This window comes from Athene noctua, chromosome 10, assembly GCF_965140245.1.
Source record: "Athene noctua chromosome 10, bAthNoc1.hap1.1, whole genome shotgun sequence".
NCBI classification, from domain to species: domain Eukaryota; kingdom Metazoa; phylum Chordata; class Aves; order Strigiformes; family Strigidae; genus Athene; species Athene noctua.
This window is the reverse complement of record NC_134046.1, coordinates 13,668,729-13,691,753: the sequence shown is the minus strand read 5'-3', so window position 1 is coordinate 13,691,753 and position 23,025 is coordinate 13,668,729. Positions and strand designations below refer to the sequence as shown.

The window sequence follows — 23,025 nt, the reverse complement described above, 5'->3', positions numbered from 1 at the left end:
TGCTCTGTGAGAACTTTTCCATGAAGGCTCCTAGCACTCGCTTTTGTTTGCAGTCATGATCATTCCTCTGCAGACATCAATATAGCCTGGGGGTGGAGCACAGATCAGAAATCTCTTAGGGCTTTTATGCTGTTTTTCTCCCTTTTCTAGATCTAGGCACTTCAATCTTAATGTCCTTCATTAGCAGCAGAAGAAATCCAAATGTGAATAGCGTTAATGAAAGCAGCCCTCCAAAGCCCCGATCACTGCACTGAAAGAAGTCACGTTGCCGTGGCCTCATTTCCAGAAGCAGTAGCTGTCTGTTACCCTTGCTGAAGGCAACAGAGTCTTCGAGGTCTGGTCCGTGTGACCGATGAGGATCCTCAGTTAGTAGCAAGTAGGAGTGGGGGCATGCTACCTCCTAGTGCCATGCCTGCCATTTTTGTTCTCAGAGTGTTGCTGGGAGTGCTTATCTCTGTTGACTGGGCTCACCTTTTGGTTTGGTACTTTTGAGTCTTCGGAATGCCTGTCAGGAAGATGCAAGACCATTCCTATCCCTATGAACATCTCTCAGACAGAAGTTAGCTACAGGGAGTTGAAGGTGTTCCCACTTTCCCCTTTCTGGCCATCTCTGAGCAGAGTGAGATCTGTTTAGGAATAAACAGGAATACCCCAATGGTTTTCAGGTGTAGCTGTGGTTTATTTTGGATCTGTCAAGGAATCAGTTGAACTCTTCAGCTGCTGTTGGTGCTTTTTCAGCCTGGCAGAGTGCTGAACTGGCGGAGGTAGGAGGCAGGTGTTAAAAATCCTGAGCACCAATACCTTTGTTTTACTTCTAAAATGTCTTCCCTGGTACTATCACAAACACTGAGCAGCAGTTTTGATATTTGGCATCTCAGGGAGAATTATAACTGCAGGTCGTGCGTGCCACAGTTGCCACAGACAGTTGTGACCAGCTGTGTTTAGCAGCTTTATTACTCTCTGGGTTGAGTGAAGCAAGTGCTGCGTGAAGAGCATTCCTGATCACCCATTGTTCATTCAAGCTGTGGTGGTTGGTATAGTTACTGCTCTGTCACTGTCTGATTTCCAGAGACGACTCTTTTTTACAGGAGGAACTAGGACTCTTCAGGAGACCCATAGCAACAGCTAGGTAGATTGCTGTACGTGACTGCTGAGGTTAGAGTCTGTCTGATAGGGAAACACTGGAAGATTATGGGGATGGAAAGTAATGGGTAGGTTGGCTTATTGCTGTTAAGTGTTTCTATTATCAAGATCAGTTCGAATTTATTACTTAAATAAAGGTTGCAGGCTTGACCTTGACTTGAAATTATGTCTGCAGCTCATAGCAAACAGCTCTGATTTAGCTCTGGGCTGCCCACAGGTTGGCTCTGCTGCCCATTCAGAGGCTGGCCAGTGGCACCCGGGCTCAGCACAGCATATAGGACCTGCCGTCATGGCACTGGCCCCAAAATGAGGTAGCCACACTAGCGGGAGGATAACCCGCCCCTGGCTGCTGGACAGGGCTTTGGCATAAGCAGAGGCCATGTCCCTGGGAGCTGCAGACGCTGTGCGTGATGTGGAGGTGTGGACCTGGGCTCCTTGCGGGTCCCTTGGCCCCCAGGGGAGCGGCAGTGAGGGGACACCAAAACGTGAGCGGCTGCAGAGTGCATGGAGCCGTATGTCGAGTCCTCACAGAGGGATCTTTTTGTTTGATTTATTTCTTATTCTCGGTCATAACCTTTGAGATCTCACCCTGTCATTGCATTTATGTTGGTGTTTTGTTGATTTATTTTGTTCCATTTTCTCCCAGGCCCCCATGTCTTCCCCCTAAGCCACAGAAAATGAGGAGACCTAGGCCTCTCTCAGTCTATAATCATAAACTCTTTAACGGCAATATGGAAACGTTCATTAAGGTACTCACTGGCTGACAGTAAGAGTTTATGAACGCTGTGAATGTAATGGTGGCTTTCCTGTCCTAACTGCTGGCTGCTTTCCTTCCTCGGTGGGGTCTCTCCAGTCTGCCCTGCACCCAGTTGATGTGGCCAGCGTGCGCTTTGCCTCGGTGACGATTTCTCTCCTTAGCTGTCCTCACCCCTTGCACGTTCCTTGCATTGCCCGTCCTATCCCCACCTGCATGCCCCGGGGCGAGGGTGGTGGTGAGACCCTCGTGGCCTTTAGCCATGCTGGTTGGCTGTGTGGTGCTCACCAATCTTGGACGAATGTCCCTGTTGCTGCTTCCACCCATCCTGGGGAGGAAGATTGGCCAGCAAGGACGACCTGGCCCAGCACCCTCAAAGGATCAATAGATCCATCCACCTTCCCTTTTTCTGCACATTTTTGGTGGTCCTATGGATGAGGAGGAAGATAAAATGACTCATGAGCTCCCAGAAAGAGCTTCCCAGTTGTAAGGACTGTCAGCCTTGTATTGAAATACCATCCACATGGGTGGCTGTGGGGCGGGACGGATGTGCTATCCTCATCCTTAAACAAAATATATTAATAATAACCAGCCTGGCTGGCTCATCTTGGTGCCAGCTGCCAAGAGGTGGCCGAGGGCCCCTCGTACAGCTTGGAGCTCACCAGGGCTCTGACGGCCCCTTTCCGTAGCCTGATGAGGAGGGTTAACCTGTAGGGAGGATGGGTGGGAGCCTCTCCTGTGTAGGCCATTACCTCTGACTGTACCAGAGGAGGAGATGTGGCACCTTGCACACTGTCTGCGACCCACCCGGCCCTGGGCCCAGGCCCCAGGTTTGGCTTCCAGCCTTGGAGTGAAGTGATTCCTAAATGGCTGCCGAGTGGTCTCCAAACCATTGCTGGTAACGTGTGGTGTGCAGCCTTCATAACTGGGGACCAAAGTATTTTCTTCATTTGAGCTGGGGTGAGCCCAGATTAACTCCATTAATACTAGTGCAGTCCCAATGGAAGGGGGCATTTGGCCCTGCTCATCCCAGGACATTACCAACGAGAGATTTGAAGAGAAAGATGAAGAGATGTGGACATGGGATTCATCCCAAAGGATATCTCCAGCTGCTGATCTTCTAAAATCCAGCACTGTGCTATTGCCTGGCTGCAGGAAGGCTTTCCAAAGGAATCAATGCCATTCCCATCGCTCAGAGTGTTTAATCCTGTGCCGAAGAAACCTTTAGTGAAAATACTGTAAGAAGCAGTAATGACAAACTGTTGGATTAGGTAAACTAACAGGCATTGTCCGTCTCCTGATTTATTCTCTCAGGCTCCTTTAGTGCAACCATAAGCCTAAGGGCAGTGTTTATAAACAGTGCACTGCCACAAGTATTATACAGGCCTGACTGACAAAGCCGGTAATCTCTTTAATACTTGTAATTATTCCTTACTTAAACTGATTTTTAAAAAAATAATGCTCATTAAAGTCCAGTCTGGTCAGCAGTGTGGAGGAGGAATTATTGGCAGTGGAAATCCATCTGAACAGACGGGTGTCCTGTGCCAGCAGAGGGCTCCTTGAGGGTCGGTGCTGTGCTGCCAGGGGTGTCCTTGAGGCCGGGAGCCACACGGTGCCAGGGCTGCGGGCAGCTGCCCAGCGCCCCCATGCCGGGATGGCTTTTCCTGAAGCCTCGCCTGCGCCTGGGCAGGGGCTGGCCTTGTCCTCAGGCTCCGAGTGCCACAGGTTCAGGGAGGGAAGAAATCCAAGAGGCTCTTTGTGCTGGTCACCGAGGCTCGGGTGCAGTGTGTCAGACAGGGTTTGGGTGGGAGGGTGGACAGCCTTGAAGGCCTGGGTTGGACCTTGCTAAGCTGCCATTGCATTTGAGCGTTCATGGCCTCCGAAAGAGATGCTTACCTCTAACTGAACTTATCCTTGCTTAATCTTTTCTTTTTTTCCCGCTCTGCTGCTTTTTTGTGTTCTCAGAGGAAGGAGGAATGCGCGAACAAGAAACCAGGTATTTACTGGAGGCCCGTCTATGAGACGGAGTAAATTAACCAGAGAGATGCAACTGTACTCTACTGGAAAAAACAGCCAGACAAAGGCCCTGAGGAAAATAAATGTCTGCTTAGGCAGTCAGACACGGCTCATGTTCCCCCTTGAGCTCCTTCTTTGAGGGACCTGGAGAGAATCAGCTTTGAAACAAAAGCCAGAACTCATCGCAGGTTCAGATACAGGCAGTTCATTTCACACACTGTGGTGTTTTGGTTTTTTTTTTTTAGCATCTGCTGACAATGGCTCTTTCTTCAGGTGGAAATACTGTTGTAAGCTCTGTTACTGGAAGCTTACTTCATCAGACAGGTATAGCACAAGTTTTATTTTGGCTCAGCATTACACCTTTGAAATGGAATAGCTGTGATCCAGTTGCATCAGTCCCCTGTCTCAAGCAGATAGCAAGCAACTGTCTTTCACATGCTTTAGTGAAAGCTTGTTTTGGGCATAATTGACTGCACATAGTATATTCAGCACTTTTTGATGGCTTGGTGTGTGTAATGCCTCCTTTTCTTGCCTGTCCTCTTACTAAACTCAATAGCACTGATCTCCAAATCTCTGGTTTTGCAATCTTTAATGCATTTCCCGTGCTTTGTTATCAATAAACCAGTAATATTTTACTCTTTCCTTTCATGAAGGATTCAGGACAGGCTATTCCACTTGTAGTAGAAAGCTGCATTCGTTACATCAATTTGTACGGTAAGTTGATTCAGTAATATCAACAGCAACTTTCTGCCAAGGAAATTAAGTACTTGTAGTTAGCAGTGAAATATAGTAAAGATTCCCACAGCCCTCGCTACATGGGCTCAGGTTATAATTACAATGACGTTGACTGTGATGTAGCATTGGATGACTGACTTGTTAGCACTTACTCTAGTTAAATTGTTCGCTCGGCCCCGGGCCAATGGTAGCCCTTTCAACGCTTTGATCTGGGGGCCTTGATTGGAGAATGTGAGCAGAAGTGAGTCTAGCAGGCTGGCTGCTTCTTGCTCTGAGCCTTTTTGTGTGCGTTGACTCCTAGTTTCTGATGTTCTTTACCAGAAAGTACCATGTAACAGTTACAGCAATCTTTTCTAAAATTGTTATTCTTTTCCAGGCCTTCAGCAGCAGGGCATTTTCAGAGTTCCTGGCTCCCAGGTGGAAGTCAACGACATCAAGAATTCATTTGAGAGAGGTGTGTTGCCCGAGTGTGCAGCTGGGATGCCGTGTCCCGGCAGAGATCATTGGCGGGAGTATCAGTGTGTGCTGGGTGTTTTAGACATTGTGTAAAGCCAGTGCTAAAGGCCTCTCTGCTATAAGACTTGAGGAGGTTTTCTCCCCTTCTGGCTATCTCAGTATTGTGTCTCCAGCAATAGTGAAGAGTTGCTTAGGGAACGAGTATGAGAAGCAGGTGTAGGTGCAGAGATCTCTTCCACAGTCCTTAATTAAGAGCATGAAAACCTCAGGTAAGAGCCATAAAATAGTTTATTTGGGATCCATTTTCCTCCTTCCTGCAGCAGTTTGTCAAGGGAGGAGCATCATTGCCACATGTGCCCGGTGGCAGTGTTGGTTGTGGAGCTGGCAGTGATTCTCTAGAGAAAATCATGTCAAAGGTGCAAGGCTGGCGAGACAGGGTAGAGCAATCCTGCTGGCACCGATGAAGCTGATGCTGTGAAAGGGACAGTCTGGGGGGGGCATGGCCTCCCTGGCATTGGTCTTTGAGCAGCATCAGAAGGATCAGGGTGAAGGTGGCCAGGCCAATGAATACGACAGTGATGGGATTGTCAAAGGCTGGCAGATTTGCACATCCAATTTAAGAGGAATCAGTATCCAAATCCCTTAGGTTTTGAAAGCCCTTTATAGATTTACAGTGTTATACAGAACCTTTCATTCTATTCCAGAAGCGTAATTGCATCCTTCAGCCTGTCTTATAAGGCTTTTACCCACCATTGTTTAGATCTGCTCAGCTCTCTGAGCTGTTGCCGTTAAGTGCAGAAAAGCACTAGGCTGGAAACTGTGAAGGAGAACCGATTACTAACATCTTCAGGAAGGGTTTAAAATCGCCACAATAAACTGGGTTTTTGTAGGTAGGGCTATAGTTTGTCTCGGCACCATGCTGTATAAACTTATTAACCTGTCTTGCTGGCAAAATGCATAGCATTACTGTCGCACACACCAGAGGGTTTTCTGAACTGGGGGAGATTTTAGGTTTCCACCGAATTAGGAAAAAACACTTGCTGTGTTAGTCCAACTTGACGGTAATGCTGGAAATAAAAACTCTTGTCTGGGCAGGTGAAGATCCCCTTGCTGATGATCAAAATGAACGTGACATTAATTCAGTGGCTGGAGTCTTGAAGCTGTATTTCCGAGGACTGGAAAACCCCCTCTTTCCTAAGGAAAGGTTTCAAGATTTGATATCTACTATAAGTAAGTACATGGGGCAGCTCTTCTCCATGAATAGGGTGGGACAAGAGAAGCAATAAACGGGGAGCAAGTACACCTGAGTTTTGCAAATAGCAGCTTATGCCGTAAGAAGGGCTGTAGGTCTGTGATGGAAGTTATTAGGAAGGGGCATCAGGAGTGTGCACTAGCAGCACTGGAGGTGAGGGAGAGGTAAAACATCTTACCATGGCTCCTCTAAAATCTTCCTAGCATCATGAGGATCACCAGAGAGGCCTCTTCAAGGTTAGGCCAATGGGCTGCTCATGCAGCAAGCCCATATACACATTTGCAGGTTGCATGAGGTGTAGTTAGTTGCTGGGGCAGAGTTGGCTGCTGTCCTGCCTGCTCAGATCTCCGTGGGTAATGGCGGTTCCTGTGCCTGCCCGCCACGTGTCGTGCAGCCATGGCTCCCAGGATCCAGAGGGGGTTTGCTGCTTTAGCTCAGTATCTTCTACTAAACATAGCGAAGGCCAGTAACTCTTGGTAACTCGGAAAGCTTCTCCGACCCTTGAACCTGCAGACTTGGTTTCAACCCCACTTGATCAGCTGTTTTCCACATGTTTGCTATGTGTGTTTCCTGTCCCAAAGAAAACCAGAAAGTGCATTGGGGTATGAGCAGAGGCAGAAGCTGAGGGCTTTTAATCATGAAGGTGTGGGATTGATGTCAGGGAGAGCCTAGCTGCTTCTTGTTCTGTCCTGAATTCTCCCAACTCCACTTGTTCCTCTGCAACTGAAGAAACAGATATCCCAGCTGGGGTTTATTTCACTCTGTACCTTGTACCGATGACATTTATTTATTGTCAAGTCATGGAAATTACTCTGCTGGGAGAAAGGAAAAAGAGAGAATGAATTTGATGTTTCAGAGATGTGCTGAAGCATTTTGCTTGGCTTTCACTGCTCGTGGCTCCTTCCCAGCTTCTTAATGTGTCCAACTGCAAGAGATTTGTGATGTCAAGAAAGATGATATCTAGAGGGGAGTGATGCAGGGATGGGCTTGTTCCAGAAGGAGAAGAATGTGCTCTTTTTTTTTCAAAAACAGTTGTTTTCTATAGTAGCTTTAGGAAATTCACTGTTGCCTTTCAGTTTTGATGTGTAAAACAGCACAGGACACCTGTAACACGACAAATGAAGCTGTTTCAGCACTGGTTGTGTGCCCCAGACAGGGATTTCTAGCCTGACTTGCCCCTCTGAGTGGCTTGCAGCAGGCAGAGCAGGGAGTGCAAGAGGGCACAGCCTGCTGAGGAGGGGACGGGCCCCCTTCAGTGCTAGGAAATGTGCTCAGTGATGTGAGTTGTGCTTTGAAACCATCCCTAATTAATGCCAATTCGCACAATTTATTAAGCTTTTGGGAGCTTTTCATTGCAAACATCATCTGTTAATTTTCTGGATAGTCTCTTCTCTATTTTTTCTCATTTTAGCAAGAATCTTCCTTGTCCTTATCTTTCCTTTCTTTTCCTGCTGCTGTTGCTACCTTTCAATTAAGGGTAGATATTAAATGAATTAAAGTACCTTGCTCCCATTAAAAATCTGACCTTAAGTGCATCTGACTTTCTGTCACACAAACACAGGCTGTGTAGTAGGTGTCCCAGCCTAAACAGATTGAAGAAACCTTTCTTTGAGAGCCGCTGCTCAGTCTTACACCACCCTTGGTGTAAGATGTTCTGTCTCATTTTGTAATTACGGTGGAAAGGTTAAAGGCAGCCGAGCAGTTTGGGCTCTCCACTGCAGTGCGTCACAAAGCCACCTCAATTTCCCTTGGCTCCTGGCAAGGTATTCTCAGTGAGTTTTTGGCAGCAGGAGTTGCTGCGCCTGTCACAGGGCCACCAAGTGCCCCTGGAAGCTGCAGAGCTGTGTTGTTCCTTGCTGCAGTGATGGGGAAGCCAGGCTGGCTGGTGGCAGGAGGGAGACCAGCTTTTCCTTTTGCCTGTGAGAGTTTACATGGAAGCGTTTCTCAAATGCACATGAGAAATGGATGAATAGAAAAGGCACTTTGTTTGCCGAGGTTCATTCAGGGGGGTGCCTGTATTGTAGAGTGATCGATGATTGCTCTATTAATTCCTCTGAATTACAGCCAGTTGAAACATTTTGCTAATGTTTGTGAAAGTGAAAAAATGCAAGTGCTTCGAGACAATTTGTTCCTCTGGGTTTCAGAACAGATATCTATTGTTGTAGGTTTTTATCCAGTTTTTATTTATTTGATTTTTTTAAAAATAAATGTCCTCTTAAGTAAAACAAAACTGAAGAAGTACAGAACCCATTAAGCAATGACGGGATAAATACATTCCTCAAAAGGAAAAATTTCCAAAATGAACTATTATAAAGATTTCCATCTTTGTACTGAAGCCAAATTTTGCTCAGCATTTTGAACAAATGGCAGCCCAGCTACATGTTGTCAGTGAATTTTATTACGGTTAGCAAGTGCCAAAGTTTGAGCCAGCATAGTAAAGTAAGCATCTCCTCCGTGTGTCTGGGGCTGACTGCTCTCAGGAAAGCTTTGGTACTCTTTGCCTGCTTCGTATAAAATAAAAGCCACGGGATTAACTATCTACATAATATATTGAGCAGATACTGGCTGAATACAGTGCTGAGCCCCTCAGTGGGTCAGTGCTGGAGCAGAGCTCTTGCAGCTCTGCGGACAAAGGAGGCGGCTGCTCTCTAAGATGGCTCTCTGAGAGCAGCTCTGGGCTTTGTGCACTGCTGTGGGGAGAAGGGAATCTTAAAGTCCTGACTGGAATCGGTGCAGATTGAATTCCTATTAAGACCAGTGGGAGACTGGAGCAGAAGTGCTCACAAGGACCTGATGGTTAACCCAGAAGAGTAACATGAATAAAAACCTCATTAAAAATCTGCGCTAGAAAACTGAGCAGCGCTCCGTTTTCCAAGTGCCATATTGACTTGAGAAATAGAGTAGTTGTTGAGGAATGAACTAAATAACACCTAAACAGTTATTTTAAAAATAAAACCATGGAAATGTCTTTGTTTGCTGTTTACACCAAACCTGAGTGTACGTTTGAGTTCAGCCATGGAAGAGCACTGTGCCCAACTCTCTGCTTGTACCTTAGTGCCCAGTAGTTTCCATCTGGAAACGGGCAACTGTTTTCCTTGCATAGTGGGCTACTAGATCTGGAACAAGTCCCTCTGGTGCCATGTTGTCTGGTCCTGAGAAGGTTTAAAGATGTGCTTTCTATCTATGTGTTGCAGAAATCGAGAATCCCACTGAGAGAGTGCACCAGATCCAGCAAATCCTCATCACTCTGCCTCGGGCTGTCATCGTTGTCATGAGATATCTTTTTGCTTTCCTTAACCAGTGAGTCTTTTTTTTTTTTTCCCTTTTTCACTGAGTTTCTCCTTGCCCTCCTTTTTTTCAGGGCTTCCCTGTCTTTATTGCACAAGTCCTTTTTGGTATTGCCATGGAGAGTTGTATTTTGCTTCTTCCTCGGCCTTGCCCAGCTGTGGCTGTGTGTCTGGGGAGGATGTACAGCTCAGTGGTGGTTGTTTTCTTGGGTGGTGGGGGTTTGTTGGTGGGAGATTTTTCTGAGTGAATGGGGAAAGTCAGCACTGCACCCCTCTAATGCTTGTGCTTGCAGCTTGTCGCAGTACAGCGATGAGAACATGATGGATCCCTACAACCTGGCCATCTGCTTTGGGCCCACTCTGATGCACATTCCAGATGGGCAGGATCCGGTGTCCTGCCAAGCCCATGTCAATGAGGTCATCAAAACCATCATCATTAACCACGAGGGCATCTTCCCCAGCCACAGAGAGCTGGAAGGACCTGTCTATGAGAAGTGCATGACTGGTGGGGAGGAATACTGGTAAGGAGCAGCAGCAGGACTTCACTGTTTGCAGTACTTCAAGCCAGGTCCCCTTGCTGGGGTTCTCTTCTGGCACCATACGTTAAGACTGAACCTGTGACACAGTGCAGAGCTTTGGCTTGATTCCTGACAGACAGGACTGACCCCAGCTCGTGTGAGTGTAGGGGAAGGGATCTTGGGAGCAGGCCCCCCAGAGGATGGGGTGTGAGGAGAGCTGTGGGGAAGTCCAGACCTAATATTCAGGGCAGCTGTGCACAGTGCTGGGCTGAATTTTCCCCCCTTAAACATTATGAATTAGGTGTGCAAGCGATTTATATTTGATATGCTTGTGATGTTTGACATTGGTTAAGAATCTTACACCATACGAGGCTGTCTGCATAGTTCTGAGTTATGATAGCTTCATAAAACTAAGAGGACTTTGCACACCTAACCAATTAGTCTCTGTTTACTTACACCAGTTTTACTTTTGATTTTAGCCTTGCTAGTTAAAACAGAGTAGGCCGTTTCACTGAGTATTTCTTCCTCATGCTGACTTAGCATTATAAACCTTAGTAAAAATTTCAGGAGAAACTTTTTTCTAGTATGAATATTGCTATTTATGAAGATTCTTTTAGCTTTGTGTTTTAGAATTGTGTTCAGAGCAAAACAGAATTTTAGGTCAATTCTAATCAAATTCCTCCCAGGCTGGAATTTTTCAGTAAAGTCCCATAGTTCCATCATGATTTGCTAGTTGGATGAAATCCATTAGCCCAAAGTGAACCTGAACCTTCCAGTTCCTTCTGTTTTGTCAGTGTTAGAAGACAGATGAGTGTGTGTTCGCCCAGGTGGGATCAGCCGTGTGTGACTGCAGTACATCCTGTCTTTCTGGTGTGCAATCCGCCCTACTTGGTGTGCCCAGGGTAGGAAAACTCCATAAACAAACCCCCACATTAGAAGTGTCGGTGTTATTACACACTTGTCTGGAGGATGCTGGAATTCTAAACTGACGTTCAGATCTGAGTTTTAACAAACCAGTATTTATAACAGACTCAAACTGATTTGTGTGCAAGTTTCACACGTTTCTGAGACCTAATCTTCCCTGACACTGATCACCTGCCACTATCCTTACTGACGCAAGCGGAGGATAAAATGCTAAAACTCATTGTGAATGACTCAGTGGAATGTTTTAACTTGGTATCACTTTATATTTGTTTTGCCAAATACGAGTAAGACGCATGAGCAATAGAACGTGATGTTCTGGGCCTGAAGATCGTGAGCATCTGCTGCTCTCAAAGCAAGTTCAGAGATCTGCTGTGATTTAAAATGACCATCTCAGTCCTATGAACATTAAAAACATAACTCTTCCAAGTATCACTGGGGCCAGCATTTCCCTCAACAACTATTGCTGAGTGCCTTAGGGACAGTCTCATTCTTTCTTTGAGAGCATGGTGTATTTTATTTCAGCGACAGCCCGCACAGTGAGCCAGGCACCATCGATGAAGTTGACCATGACAACGGCACGGAGCCACACACCAGCGATGACGGTGAGTGGAGACGTGAGCAGCAGAAAATTGAGTGTGTGTTGGAAGATCTGTGTGTGCAGGAAAGCAGTGTGCTTCACTCCTGATCAGAACAGAGGCTGGACTAGTGCCTGGCACTTCAGTGGGGGACAGTGGTTTTCTGCGCTTAATAATGCACATGCATATTAATAAATGTTGAATATAGATTTTCACTGTAGGATGTGCGTGGACCTTTGCAGCGGTCTGCTTCTGTGGCAGCATACACGGCTTGGTTTTATGGAGCTGTTCTATGAGATTCCATTAATCCCATATATGACTTTTTTTCCTGGTCATCTGCACTTACATACGGCCAGGCAGTGGTGAGGATGCGCTGTGTGAAATGTCTTAGGAGAACAGGACGGGAGGCAGGGGGCTGGTGGGGGGGGGGGACCCACTCTGTTTGGTTCGGGCTCTCAGATGCTTAGTGAAGGTCAGTGGCCCTGTTGGGGGCTCTCTGAGGTGTGCAGGTCTTTCAGCTGATTTCATGGGGTTGTGGATCATCCCCTGTTGAGCAGCCAGCTCCTTGGCAGAAAAAAGTGCCCCTGTATTCGAGCGAGCTGCAGCCTGGTTTTCCCTGTGGTCAGTTTGGTTTTCTTTGGGGATGAAGCACCGCCTGCTCATTTTTGCTGGTGTCAGGCCCCTGGAGCTGCCTTCTGGAGGGTGAAGCAGGACGTGATGTGAGCCAGGACCGTGCGGATGGGTGCAGCCGGGCATGAATCCCTTCCAAATGGGTGGATCATCTGCGTTTCGTAACATGCTGGAGGAGGCTCAGGTCCAGTGCGTTTTAAGCTCCTGCCTGCCTACACATCTGTATAAATCAGCTCGGAGCTTCGCGTATGGGCGCTCAGTTAAAGCTGTGAAGCTCACGGTGATCACGAGCAGACGTAGAAACAGGGCTGCTGGCAGAGCTGGGCAGGAAAGTGTGTTCGCTCCAGGACGAGGCACCAAAGCAGGAGGAAGCTCTTGTGCTTCCTGCACCCCAGAGCCACCAGCACCCCGGAGCCACCAGCACCACAGCCATGGGGCGAGGCCAGGAGGCCCCGTGTCCCTGTTTAATGGCAGAACTTTGCTGTGTGGAAGGGCCCCAGGCAGCTGATGCCTCTCCTGCTTTTCTGCTGTTCCTGATGGCCACTGTTTCCTTCGATGTGTCCTGCCCCACCTTGGGGAGCAGGGGAAGGGCGCAGCTGGGCTGGATGGCTGAGGACCTGCTTTCAGCTACAGACAGAAGCCGACAGGACTAGAAGATGAAGGAGAGCAAGCTGCCATTTAGCCAATTTTATGCTTGTGTGGTCACATTAATGGCTCTGATTGGAGTTTCTGGGTGATTAACTGTGGTGCAAGAGTAGAGAAGAGGATTAGCTTTATTTTGTGAATTTACATATTCCTTCTTCCCTGCACCCTCCCTGCTGGGAAACTCAATATTTTATCAGGGCTATGAAAACCCTCCTGGTAGCCTCCCCCACTATGTTTCATCTGTGTGGATTTTGTCACTGAGCAGAGCAATGGGTCACATCCTGATTGCTGCTGATGCCAAGGCTGTGGTTAGCAATGAGCCAGACGGAGCAGAGCACGTTTCCATGTTTTAATGAGAACGTGACAGATCTGGAGGAACTGGGTGGATTTGCCCTGTTTAGCTTTGTCATTGCCTGTCTGCCAGTCTCCAGGTGGGGTTTAAAATGATCAGATGTCTCAGATAATCAAGGTACATTAACTGCTCGCTGGCTGGCTCCGATAGTGGCCAGAGGCAGCCTGTTTTTTCACCCATCTCGGAGTGAAGTGAGGCGGGGTGCAGTCTACTCCTGACAGTGCAGAGAGAAATGCTGTTGCTGCCTTGCAGTTGCTGCAGCGGTTTCTGTGGGATTCATTGCTCCCAGCTGGAGGCAGATTTGTGGAAGAGCTGGACTCCTCCACAGGCTCCTCATTGCCTCTTTGGGTGCACCAGCAGCTTCTGCTGAGAAGCCCTTGGTCAGTGGCTCAAAGGCTCCTGCTATGCTCATGACCTCCCAAAGTGAAGTCCTGCCTCAGTCCTCTTGAATTTCAGACCCTGAGCTCCTGATTTGTGAATCCCTGGTGTTTGGTAGAACTTAAAAAAAGTGGTGAGCTAGAGTGCTGAAAGGTCTGCAGATGTGGGGGTGTGGTGCAGAGCAGCTGCCCAACCAGAGCCGGTATCATCGTTTCTGTGGGGATCCCCAAAGGGGGATTCGTTACTCATCAATAATTCAGCCAAACTGTCTCCAGGATAAGGAAAGGAAGAGAAGGTAAGCGGGGCTTTGATCACAGCATCTGACACAGCTTAATGAGATCCCTTTCTGGAGGATAATGGGGTTCTGTAACCAAAGAAAGCACTTTATAGGTAGAAAATGGGAGTGTGAGTGATGATGCCATATGCACACAGGGAAATTTCAACTACTCCCCATCTGGTTTGTAGCTTTTTGTAATTGCTGATAGTTTGTGAGTCTGTGAGAATTCCAGGAAGGCTGGAAGAAAAAAAAAATTGATCAGTCTAAAAATAAGATGGTTTGTACTCAGTGTAAGGTATTCTCGGGAAGCTAGGGCAGCAGCATTACTGCTGCTCTGGTGAGATGTCTAGGATTCTTCTAGGATTTATTGTGCCTTTGTGATTGATGAACTAAGCTTTTCTCTATCGGTGCTTCTCCCCTTTGCAGAAGTGGAGCAGATTGAAGCCATAGCGAAGTTTGACTATGCTGGACGATCTCCACGAGAGCTCTCCTTTAAGAAAGGGGCCTCGCTCCTCCTGTACCATCGTGCATCAGAAGACTGGTGGGAAGGGAGACACAATGGTGTGGATGGCCTCATACCCCACCAGTACATCGTGGTGCAAGACATGTGAGTAAAGTGGTGTGTGTTGATCCGGGATGTTAAAATCACATAATTACCTGAGGTCGATCTTTCACCACCTAAAGTAGGTGGTCAGGTTTTCCCAGGTTTACTGACTTTGGCGAGAAATCTGGACCTGTTCACATCTTCCTCTCCATGTACTGGCTCAGGCTGTTTCTCATTCAAGCTGGTAAAGCCGAGCACTAAATACTGTACTTCAGTGTGCCTGAACCCCATCTATCATTGACTCCTCAAGGCAGCGTGAACCAGGCTTAATATTGGCCCTGGCTGCTCTGTATGTTGCCCCGACATTGCTGAGTGCCCACCTGGCTGCAGGCAGATCCCAGGGTCCTTTGCAGATGCCACTTCTCTTGCAAGTGCTGTGCCTGGGTTCACTGAAGTGGCAGCTGCAGTGTAGGGGGATATGGACACGTGATGTTCCCTTTTTCCAAGCTCCAAGCTCTGAAGCGGTGGCCTTGGTCCTGCCCTTTGTTAATGAAGTCTGGGGCTGCTCAGATCCAGGTTGTGGCTGGGCTCTAGCCAATCTGCTGGGGCAGAGCCCCGTTACTGGTGGGGTTTCCTTTCCCTAGGGATGATGCATTCTCCGACAGCCTCAGCCAGAAGGCGGACAGCGAGGCAAGCAGCGGACCACTCCTGGACGATAAAGCCTCCTCCAAGAATGACATCCAGTCTCCAACAGATCATATTGTGGACTATGGTTTTGGTGGAGTGATGGGCCGGTAAGGAAACTCCTGTTTTCCTGTGAACACAGAGGTGGTCACTGTCACACATGGGGAGAGTCAGTGTGTGGTGTAGGGCAAGACAGAAGGGAAGGCTCCAGTAAGCACTGCAGAATAATATAAGCACAGAGGGGGTTTTCACGTGCATTGCTGATGTAGATCTTAACAAACAAAGAAGGCGCAATGCTGTCCCTTTCTTGGCACTGGCTAAAATGTCTGTCTGCCTTCTTGCCTTAGTCTTCTGAAGCTGAAAGGCTCGAGTTTGGTTTGATCTGAACTCTCAGAGCTGAGCAATTGTCTTACAGCATGCAACCAGACGCTTTTATCTGATGGACGGTGACCTAGTCTTGTGATGGATTCTTTGCAGAGTGAGATTGAGGTCTGACGGTGCAGCTATCCCTCGCCGTCGAAGCGGGGGGGACACCCACAGCCCGCCCCGAGGGATGGGTCCTGGCATAGACACTCCTCCTCGAGCAGCGGCCTGCCCGAGCAGCCCCCACAAAATACCTCTTAACAGGGGCAGGATTGAGAGTCCTGAAAAGCGCAGAATGGCAACATTCGGCAGCGCAGGCAGCATCAATTTCCCAGACAGGAAGGCCTTGTCTGATGGCCACCCGCTGAGATCGACCTGTGGATCGACTAGACACAGTAGTCTCGGAGATCAGAAATCTCTAGAAGCAGAAGCGCTTGCCGAGGTAAGAGGGTTGTGAAGTGGCTCTCGGTGCCCAGGGATCGAGAGGCTAAAATAAAAACCACTTGAGTAGCACTGCAGAGCCCCTTCCATCTCAGTGCACTTCAGAACTGCAGTGCTGTTGTAGATGTGATGGTTTAAAGACAAAAATGAGCAGCCAACAGCTTGCCTGCTTTTCCAACTGTATCGGTTGGTCTAATGAAAGATACTGCCTCCTTCCACAAACCTTGTTTCTTCCAAACAATAGACAGAAACATTTGATCCACCACCAAAATGCACTGGCAGCTCTTCCCTCCTGCAGGCAGGGAAGCACATTATCTTCATCTGTTGCTCCAGAAGGAGCTTAGATGGAGAAAACTGGATTTGCCAAATCAGAATGTGATGCTCAGTGTTTGGAGAAAAAGCTTCAGGATTTTCACAGAATCACAGAATCATCTAGGTTGGAAAAGACCCTGGAGATCATCTAGTCCAACCGTTTACCTAGCACAGTTCCCACCTACAGCATATCCTTAAGCTCTAAATCGACCCTACTCTTGAACACCTCCAGGGATGGGGACTCCACCACTGCCCTGGGCAGCCCATTCCAACGCCCAACAACCCCTTCTGGAAAGAAATACTTCCTAATATCTAGTCTGAACTTTCCCTGGCACAACTTGAGGCCATTCCCTCTTGTCCTGTCGCTTTCTACTAGGCTAAAGAGGCTCATCCCCATCTCTCTGCACCCTCCTTTCAGGGAGCTGTAGAGGGCGATGAGGTCTCCCCTCAGCCTCCTCTTCTCCAGACTAAACCCCGCCAGTTCCCTCAGCCGCTCCTCCTACGACCTGTGCTCCAGACCCTGCACCAGCTTCGTTGCCCTTCTCTGGACACGCTCGAGTCATTCAATGTCCTTTTTGTAGCGAGGGGCCCAAAACTGAACCCAATCATCGAGGTGCAGCCTCACCAGTGCTGAGTACAGGGGCAAGATCCCTTCCCTGTCCCTGCTGGCCACGCTATTGCTGACACAAGCCAGGATGCCATTGGCCTTCTTGGCCACCTGGGCACACTGCTGGCTCCTGTTCAGCCAGCTGTCAATCACCCCCCAGGTCCCTCTCTGACTGGCAGCTCTCCAGCCACTCCTCCCCAAGCCTGTAGCCCTGCTGGGGGTTGTTGTGGCCCAAGTGCAGCCCCCGGCACTTGGCCTTATTGAAACTCCTCCAGTTGGCCTCAGCCCATGGCTCCAGCCTGCCCAGGTCTCTCTGCAGAGCCTCCCTACCCTGAGCAGATCAACACTCCCACCCAACTGGGTGTCATCTGCAAACTGACTGAGGGTGCACTCGATCTCCTCCTCTAGATTATCCATAAAGATGTTAAACAGGAGTGGCCCCAAAACCCAGCCCTGGGGGACACCACTCGTGACCGGCCGCCAGCTGGATTTAACTCCGTTTACCACAACTCTCTGGGCCCGGTCGTCCAGCCAGTTTTTAACCCAGCGAAGTGTGCGATTGTCCAAACCTTGAGCAGCCAGTTTCACCAGGAGAATGCTGTGGGAAACGGTGTCAAAAGCCTTGCTAAAGTCAAGGTAAATTACATCCACAGCCTGTCCCTCATCCAATAAGCAGGTCTGTCTGTCATAGAAGGAGATCAGGTTTGTCAAGCAGGACCTGCCTTTCATAAACCCATGCTGACTGGGCCTGAGCATCTGGCTGTCCCACATGTGTTGCGTGATGGTGTTTAGGATGAGCTGGTCCATCAGCTTCCCGGGCACCGAAGTCAAGCTGACAGGCTTGTAATTTCCCGGATCATCCTTCCAACCCTTCTTATAGATGGGCGTCACATTGGCCAATTTCCAATCAGTCGGGACCTCCCTGGTCAGCCAGGACTGCTGGTAAATGATAGAAAGTGGCCTGGCGAGCACCCCAGCCAGCTCCTTCAGCACCCTCGGGTGTATCCCATCCGGTCCCATAGACTTGTGTGTGTCTATGTGATGCAGTAGGTCACTGACTGTTTCTTGGATTGCAGGGGAGTCGTTCTCCCAGTCTCTGTATTCTGGCTGTGGAGGCTGGATTGTAGCTGTCTGTAGCTGGGCCGTTGGATCGTTAGTGTAATCCCCATATAACACCTCCAGCCACACAACATCATCAGTATCACACCAGCCCGTCCGTTCCATGGTGTTCCCCTCCAGCGCAGCCTGCGAGTTTCCTCTCCCTGCCGCTGGCAGGAGCCCCTGGCTGCATATCCGTCAGGTTCTACCAAACCCATTAACATCTCGGAGAGCGGTCCCTTCACAGAACGGGCTGCAGAATTCTCCAGCCTCAGCGTCCACATAGTTCAGGCACGGTCCTTGCCAACGTGTCCCAGGGACCGTGGGTTGGGCCGGGAGCGCTGTGGACAGGCTGCTCGGCGTGCCCCCTGCTCAGCAGTTTCCTGGCAGTTTGCTTCAGGCCATGCTCTGGCGGGAGCAGCGGCTGTGGGACAGAGGGGGCAGCTGATGGGGAGGCTGTTGCCCACTGCCCAGCAGCGGCTCCTCTGCTGCAGGCTTTGGCAGGCCTGTTTGTGTAGAATTGTCTGGTTTCTATGGGATAATTAATGACTGTGGAAAGGAAGAACTCTCACTGTCCTGTTTGCTTTTCCACCAGTCACGCTCCTTGTTCTCTTGCTCTGCAGCACGCTACCTGGCTTCTCTGTCCATCAAGAGCTTGCCTTTGATGTGATCACTGTACAAAGCTACGGTTGCAGCATGTGCCCAGAGCAGTGGCTTGAGCTGGGCACCACGTTCCCCTTGAGATGGGATAAGAGCCTGCACGATGTCCCCGGGCTGGGCGGCTGGGCAGCAGCTTGGCACCCCACAGGGTGCCCGGGAACACAGGGCAGCGCAGGGCTGGGGGGACTGGGAGCCTCCAGAGGGATGGGTGGATGCTGAGGGTGGAGCACGATATGCACAGTTCTCTTGGGTTGTGGATTGTTTTCTTAAACCTTGAAAAAGATTCTCACTCAGCTGATGTAAATAAATACTTACCTTGAAGTCTGTAGGACTGCTGGGGTTAGTAGACCTGAGGCTTAGCTCTGGGAGAATATTTTCATTTATTATCTGAACAGCTTAATAGAATTAATTTGAGCTAACTTGAGAATTATTGCCCTTCTGCTGATCCTCTGAATATTATCTGAGGCTCACCGGGTGTTTCTGTGCATTATAAAATTAAGGACTTGTCTACACAAGGACAGGGAGGAGAGTTAACTAGAGCTACTTTTTAAACAATGGATTTGGTTGCCTTAAATCACTTTTCATATGGTCTCTTACTGAGTTAGTAGCCTTAATTCAGTTAAGGTGGGTTTAAATGAACAAGCCAGGGCGCCTCTGTTTCTGAGTGAGACTGTCAGTGCTACAGTTGTAGGCAATTTAGCTGATTTCCTTTAAATTAGCACTTCTAGTTGAACTGGTTTCAGGTTCTGGAGGATCTCCACGGCCGGAGCCATGCAGGCCTTGTCTAGGAGACACAACCCGAGGCAGGCGGGTGGTGAGGGGCTGGGGCCGGTCTCACCTTGTCTGCCTTCCCGTGTGCAGGGAGAGGCCTTGCTGCTGCCTCCCACCTGTTTACGGCAAGCTGCCGTGGTGCTGCTCGCTCCGCGCATGTCCCTGCGCCTTTCTGTCCCAGACACGCATTGCCCTGTAGGCACGGGGACAGCAGAGGTCCTGAACATCTGACAGAGGCAGCAGGGCCTCCTTTTTTGGGAGGAAAACCAGCCTCAGTGCTGTGGGGGAGTGTAGAGATGCCCCATCTCATTGGCAATGTGGAGAGGCTGGTGTTCACCCCATCACTCATGGTGCTTGGGGTTTGCTCCCTTTGGAGCTGGCAGCCAAACTCCTGCTGGCGTTGGAGACGGGGAGCATGTTTGTGCAGCCAGTTTGGGTCTCACGTCTTCTCCCAAAGCTCCTGCTTTGCCTGGAGGCTCTGTCTTAGGTCAGAGCCCTGCCACGCAGACACACAGGGGGACCTCTCCACGGGGTAGTGGGCCGGAGAGGGGGTGATGCTGTGGCACGGTGCTGACATCCCTTTGTTGGTGGCATTTGCAGGACATCGAGAAGACCATGAGCACGGCGCTGAATGAGCTGCGGGAGCTGGAGAGGCAGAACACGGCCAAGCAGGCCCCCGACGTGGTCCTGGACACGCTGGAGCCCATGAAGAACCCCCCAATGGGTGCCGCCAACTCGGAACCTGCCAGCCCCCTTCACACCATCCTGATCCGGGACCCCGACGCTGCCATGCGGCGCAGCAGCAGCTCCACCACAGAGATGATGACCACCTTCAAGCCAGCCCTGTCAGCCCGGCTGGCCGGGGCTCAGCTGCGGCCGCCGCCGATGCGGCCAGTGCGGCCGGTGGTGCAGCACCGCTCCAGCAGCAGCAGCAGCTCGGGAGTGGGCAGCCCTGCTGTCACCCCCACCGAGAAGCTCTTCCCCAGCAGCTCGGCGGATAAATCGGGCACCATGTAGGCTGGGGCGCAGGGACTGTGGCGGGGAGAGCCAGCGCCCGGATGGTGGGAGCGGGGCCGGCGGCTTGGCAGAGCCTCTCTCGGCCAAGCGGGAGGTCAGAACTGTGCTCGAGAGAAGCCTCTCCAAAAGGGGAACAAGTGCGTCGCCCAGGCTTGATGGTTGATTGTACATACGTGTGTGTCTGTATTATGTACATACATGTGCACACACACCCCCATCCCTGCAGAAACTCTTCCCAAGCTTGCAGTCCTACGGCAGGAGGAGATGGCGAGTCTACGTGTTGGCACTGGAGAATACGCGCTATATGTAGAAGTATATATTAAAAAAAGAAAGCGTACAGAATTCGGTGACTTTTTTTAAAAAAAGTAGATTTACCTCAGAAACTGGCTCTGAAATGTCCTCTCTAGAGATGTTGGGTTGATTTGGGTTTTTTTGCAGGCTATTTGTGTGCGTGTTGTGCGTGGAAGTACATAGCAGCTGTGCGTTGAGCAATACAAGGCCAATCCTGGAATTTATTTTCTGCACCTCTTGGCATTTAAAAAAAAAAGGGGGGGGGGGGGGGGGGGGAGATACAGAGGGTTTTGTTCAGTGCTGGCCTGTGGAAAAGAGCTGTAAATTCATGAATCCCAGGGTGTGCCAGGCTGGCTGGAGTGTATTTTCAAGCCGAATCCTGAGACGCCTTGGCCTGTGCCGTGACACCCTGGCTGGCGGCACCTGGCAGGAGCAGGGACAGAGAGGAGGGGTGCCCCATCGGCTTCGCGCAGGGAGGAGGATGCTGCTGCTGCACAGGCATGGTGCTGCCCAGCCTGCACCGCCGGGGCCACAGAACTCGGATTTTCTTCAAGATTTCAGAATAAACAAGGACTAGTGACAAACCTGTGGTAAAGCATAAATAGGGTAACTTACAGTTTTGAGATGCTTCATTTCCCTTTCCCCACACACTTCTTTTTTTTTGTTGTTTTTTTTTTTTAAATAAAAAAACCCTAATGGTATCTCGACAGATGGGACTGAACAGACGAGGAGGCTTTGGTACAACAACATTCCTTTATTTGAAGTTGCACAGCAGTACATGAGAGTCTTGATTCAGACTGCATCTTCTTGCATGAAAAGCATGAGCCATATTTGACCATATCAGATGCGGAACCGATCTGATGGGGTGATATTTTGCACTTTCTGTACTGTACTATATAATACAACAGTTTGAGTTTATGCAAAAGAATCTATGTTTCGTTTTCCCTCTGAACATTTAGCCCAGAGAAAAAAATATGCAGAAAGAGCTGGGGATTGCATGGTACTTCAGTAATCAAGTCGCTTCTGTCAGCGCTGAATTCAAGACACTCTGTGCTTCTCCTGCAGTTTTTTTCTTCTTGTGCAGATTTCCATGCACTGACCCGTGGTTTTATTTGGTCCCTTCCACATGATCACATAGAACCCTGGCATGAAACAGGCTGTTGTCAGCCTCTCAGCTGCACAGCAAAGCCGCACTCATCGCTCCTTAATGTTCACCCTTTCACCCGTGCTCCCCGATTTCTGCTGTTCTGTCTGTCCTTGGACAAAGCAGCCTCCAACCCTCCTGCCTCATCCAGCAGCCACCTGCCCCTGCCCACAGCTTTTGTTTTGTTCCCCCCTTCATTCCCCTCTTTCCTCCAGCCCCGCTGCAGCCCCCAGCTCACCGGTGGCGGGCAGGGCAGCCCTGCTTCCAGAATGGAGCAGGCAGCTGAGCCCGGGGTGCTGCTGTGGCTCTCGCCTGGGCTGGGGAACTCTCCCCAGCGCCTGCCAACCACCCTGGGCATCGCCACAGCCCTGGCCGTCATGCCCGTGCCCCCTACACAAGCATGTGTGTCCCTCCCACACCCCGCTCCTGCCCCTGCCGGGCTCTGTACATAGCGCTGTACTCGCTGGAACGCTGGAAAGTAACTGTTAACATGTAAACTGTACAAAAAATAGGCTAAGATTAGATGAAAGCCAATGCCACTCACCAAATCTTTGCACTTAGTAGGTAGCTCAATGTAAAAATGAAACCCAATAAGAATAATAATAAAAAATAAATAAAAAAACAAAGCCGCAAAGCTAACCTTTCAGTGTACAGTGGGGGAGAAGTACTGTATGTAGTGATTCTGTCGTTGTTCCTCCGTATAATGCTGTAAGGGGAAATGGTATTTATGTACTTTGTCTCTTAACATTGTTGACATTTGTAATTACCACAATTGGTTCATATTGATGTTTATTTTACTTCATAATTTTTCCCCCCTTTCCTAACTTAGGCTAACCCTGAGGTCAATGCTTCTGTCGTTACGGGCAGCAGATGTTCAAACAGTCTGTCAGTCTGGTCTAGTAATGAACCAGCAAATGGGCTTTTAGGGGGAGGGAAGAAACCCATTTGGCACGAGCGCTGTGTATTCGTTGCCAGTAATTATTGTTATTTTTTCCATTTAGTTCCTGGAGAACATTCACTTTGCCAGTCTTCTGTTTTTTTTATATACTTTCAAAGATGACTTGATAGCAAAACCATGTTTATTAGGGTTATTTTTTTTTCCTCCCTTCTTACTTTTGAAGATATGGTACAAGTTCCAGTGTCTTTCTATT

At 49.2% G+C, this 23,025-nt stretch overlaps 1 protein-coding gene across 5 annotated transcripts in view; it reads left to right on the top strand.

Moving 5' to 3' along the window:
- The window catches only part of SRGAP3 (SLIT-ROBO Rho GTPase activating protein 3), a 122,801-nt gene extending 101,835 nt beyond the window's left edge, over positions 1 to 20,966 (top strand). Inside the window, exons 12-23 of one of the 5 annotated variants that reach the window (XM_074913923.1) lie at positions 1,790 to 1,892; positions 4,567 to 4,627; positions 5,025 to 5,102; positions 6,200 to 6,334; positions 9,551 to 9,656; positions 9,937 to 10,164; positions 10,956 to 11,063; positions 11,608 to 11,687; positions 14,369 to 14,549; positions 15,131 to 15,280; positions 15,648 to 15,975; positions 20,023 to 20,966. In XM_074913923.1, the coding sequence (XP_074770024.1) occupies positions 1,790 to 1,892; positions 4,567 to 4,627; positions 5,025 to 5,102; positions 6,200 to 6,334; positions 9,551 to 9,656; positions 9,937 to 10,164; positions 10,956 to 11,063; positions 11,608 to 11,687; positions 14,369 to 14,549; positions 15,131 to 15,280; positions 15,648 to 15,975; positions 20,023 to 20,439 (1,975 nt within the window). In that variant the 3' untranslated portion in view covers positions 20,440 to 20,966. Of the gene's footprint in view, positions 1 to 1,789; positions 1,893 to 3,862; positions 3,894 to 4,566; positions 4,628 to 5,024; positions 5,103 to 6,199; positions 6,335 to 9,550; positions 9,657 to 9,936; positions 10,165 to 10,955; positions 11,064 to 11,607; positions 11,688 to 14,368; positions 14,550 to 15,130; positions 15,281 to 15,647; positions 15,976 to 20,022 lie in introns of those variants that run through there. The other 4 variants (XM_074913925.1, XM_074913924.1, XM_074913926.1 and 1 more) reach the window with 4 other exon arrangements.
- Positions 20,967 to 23,025: the final 2,059 nt, after the last annotated feature.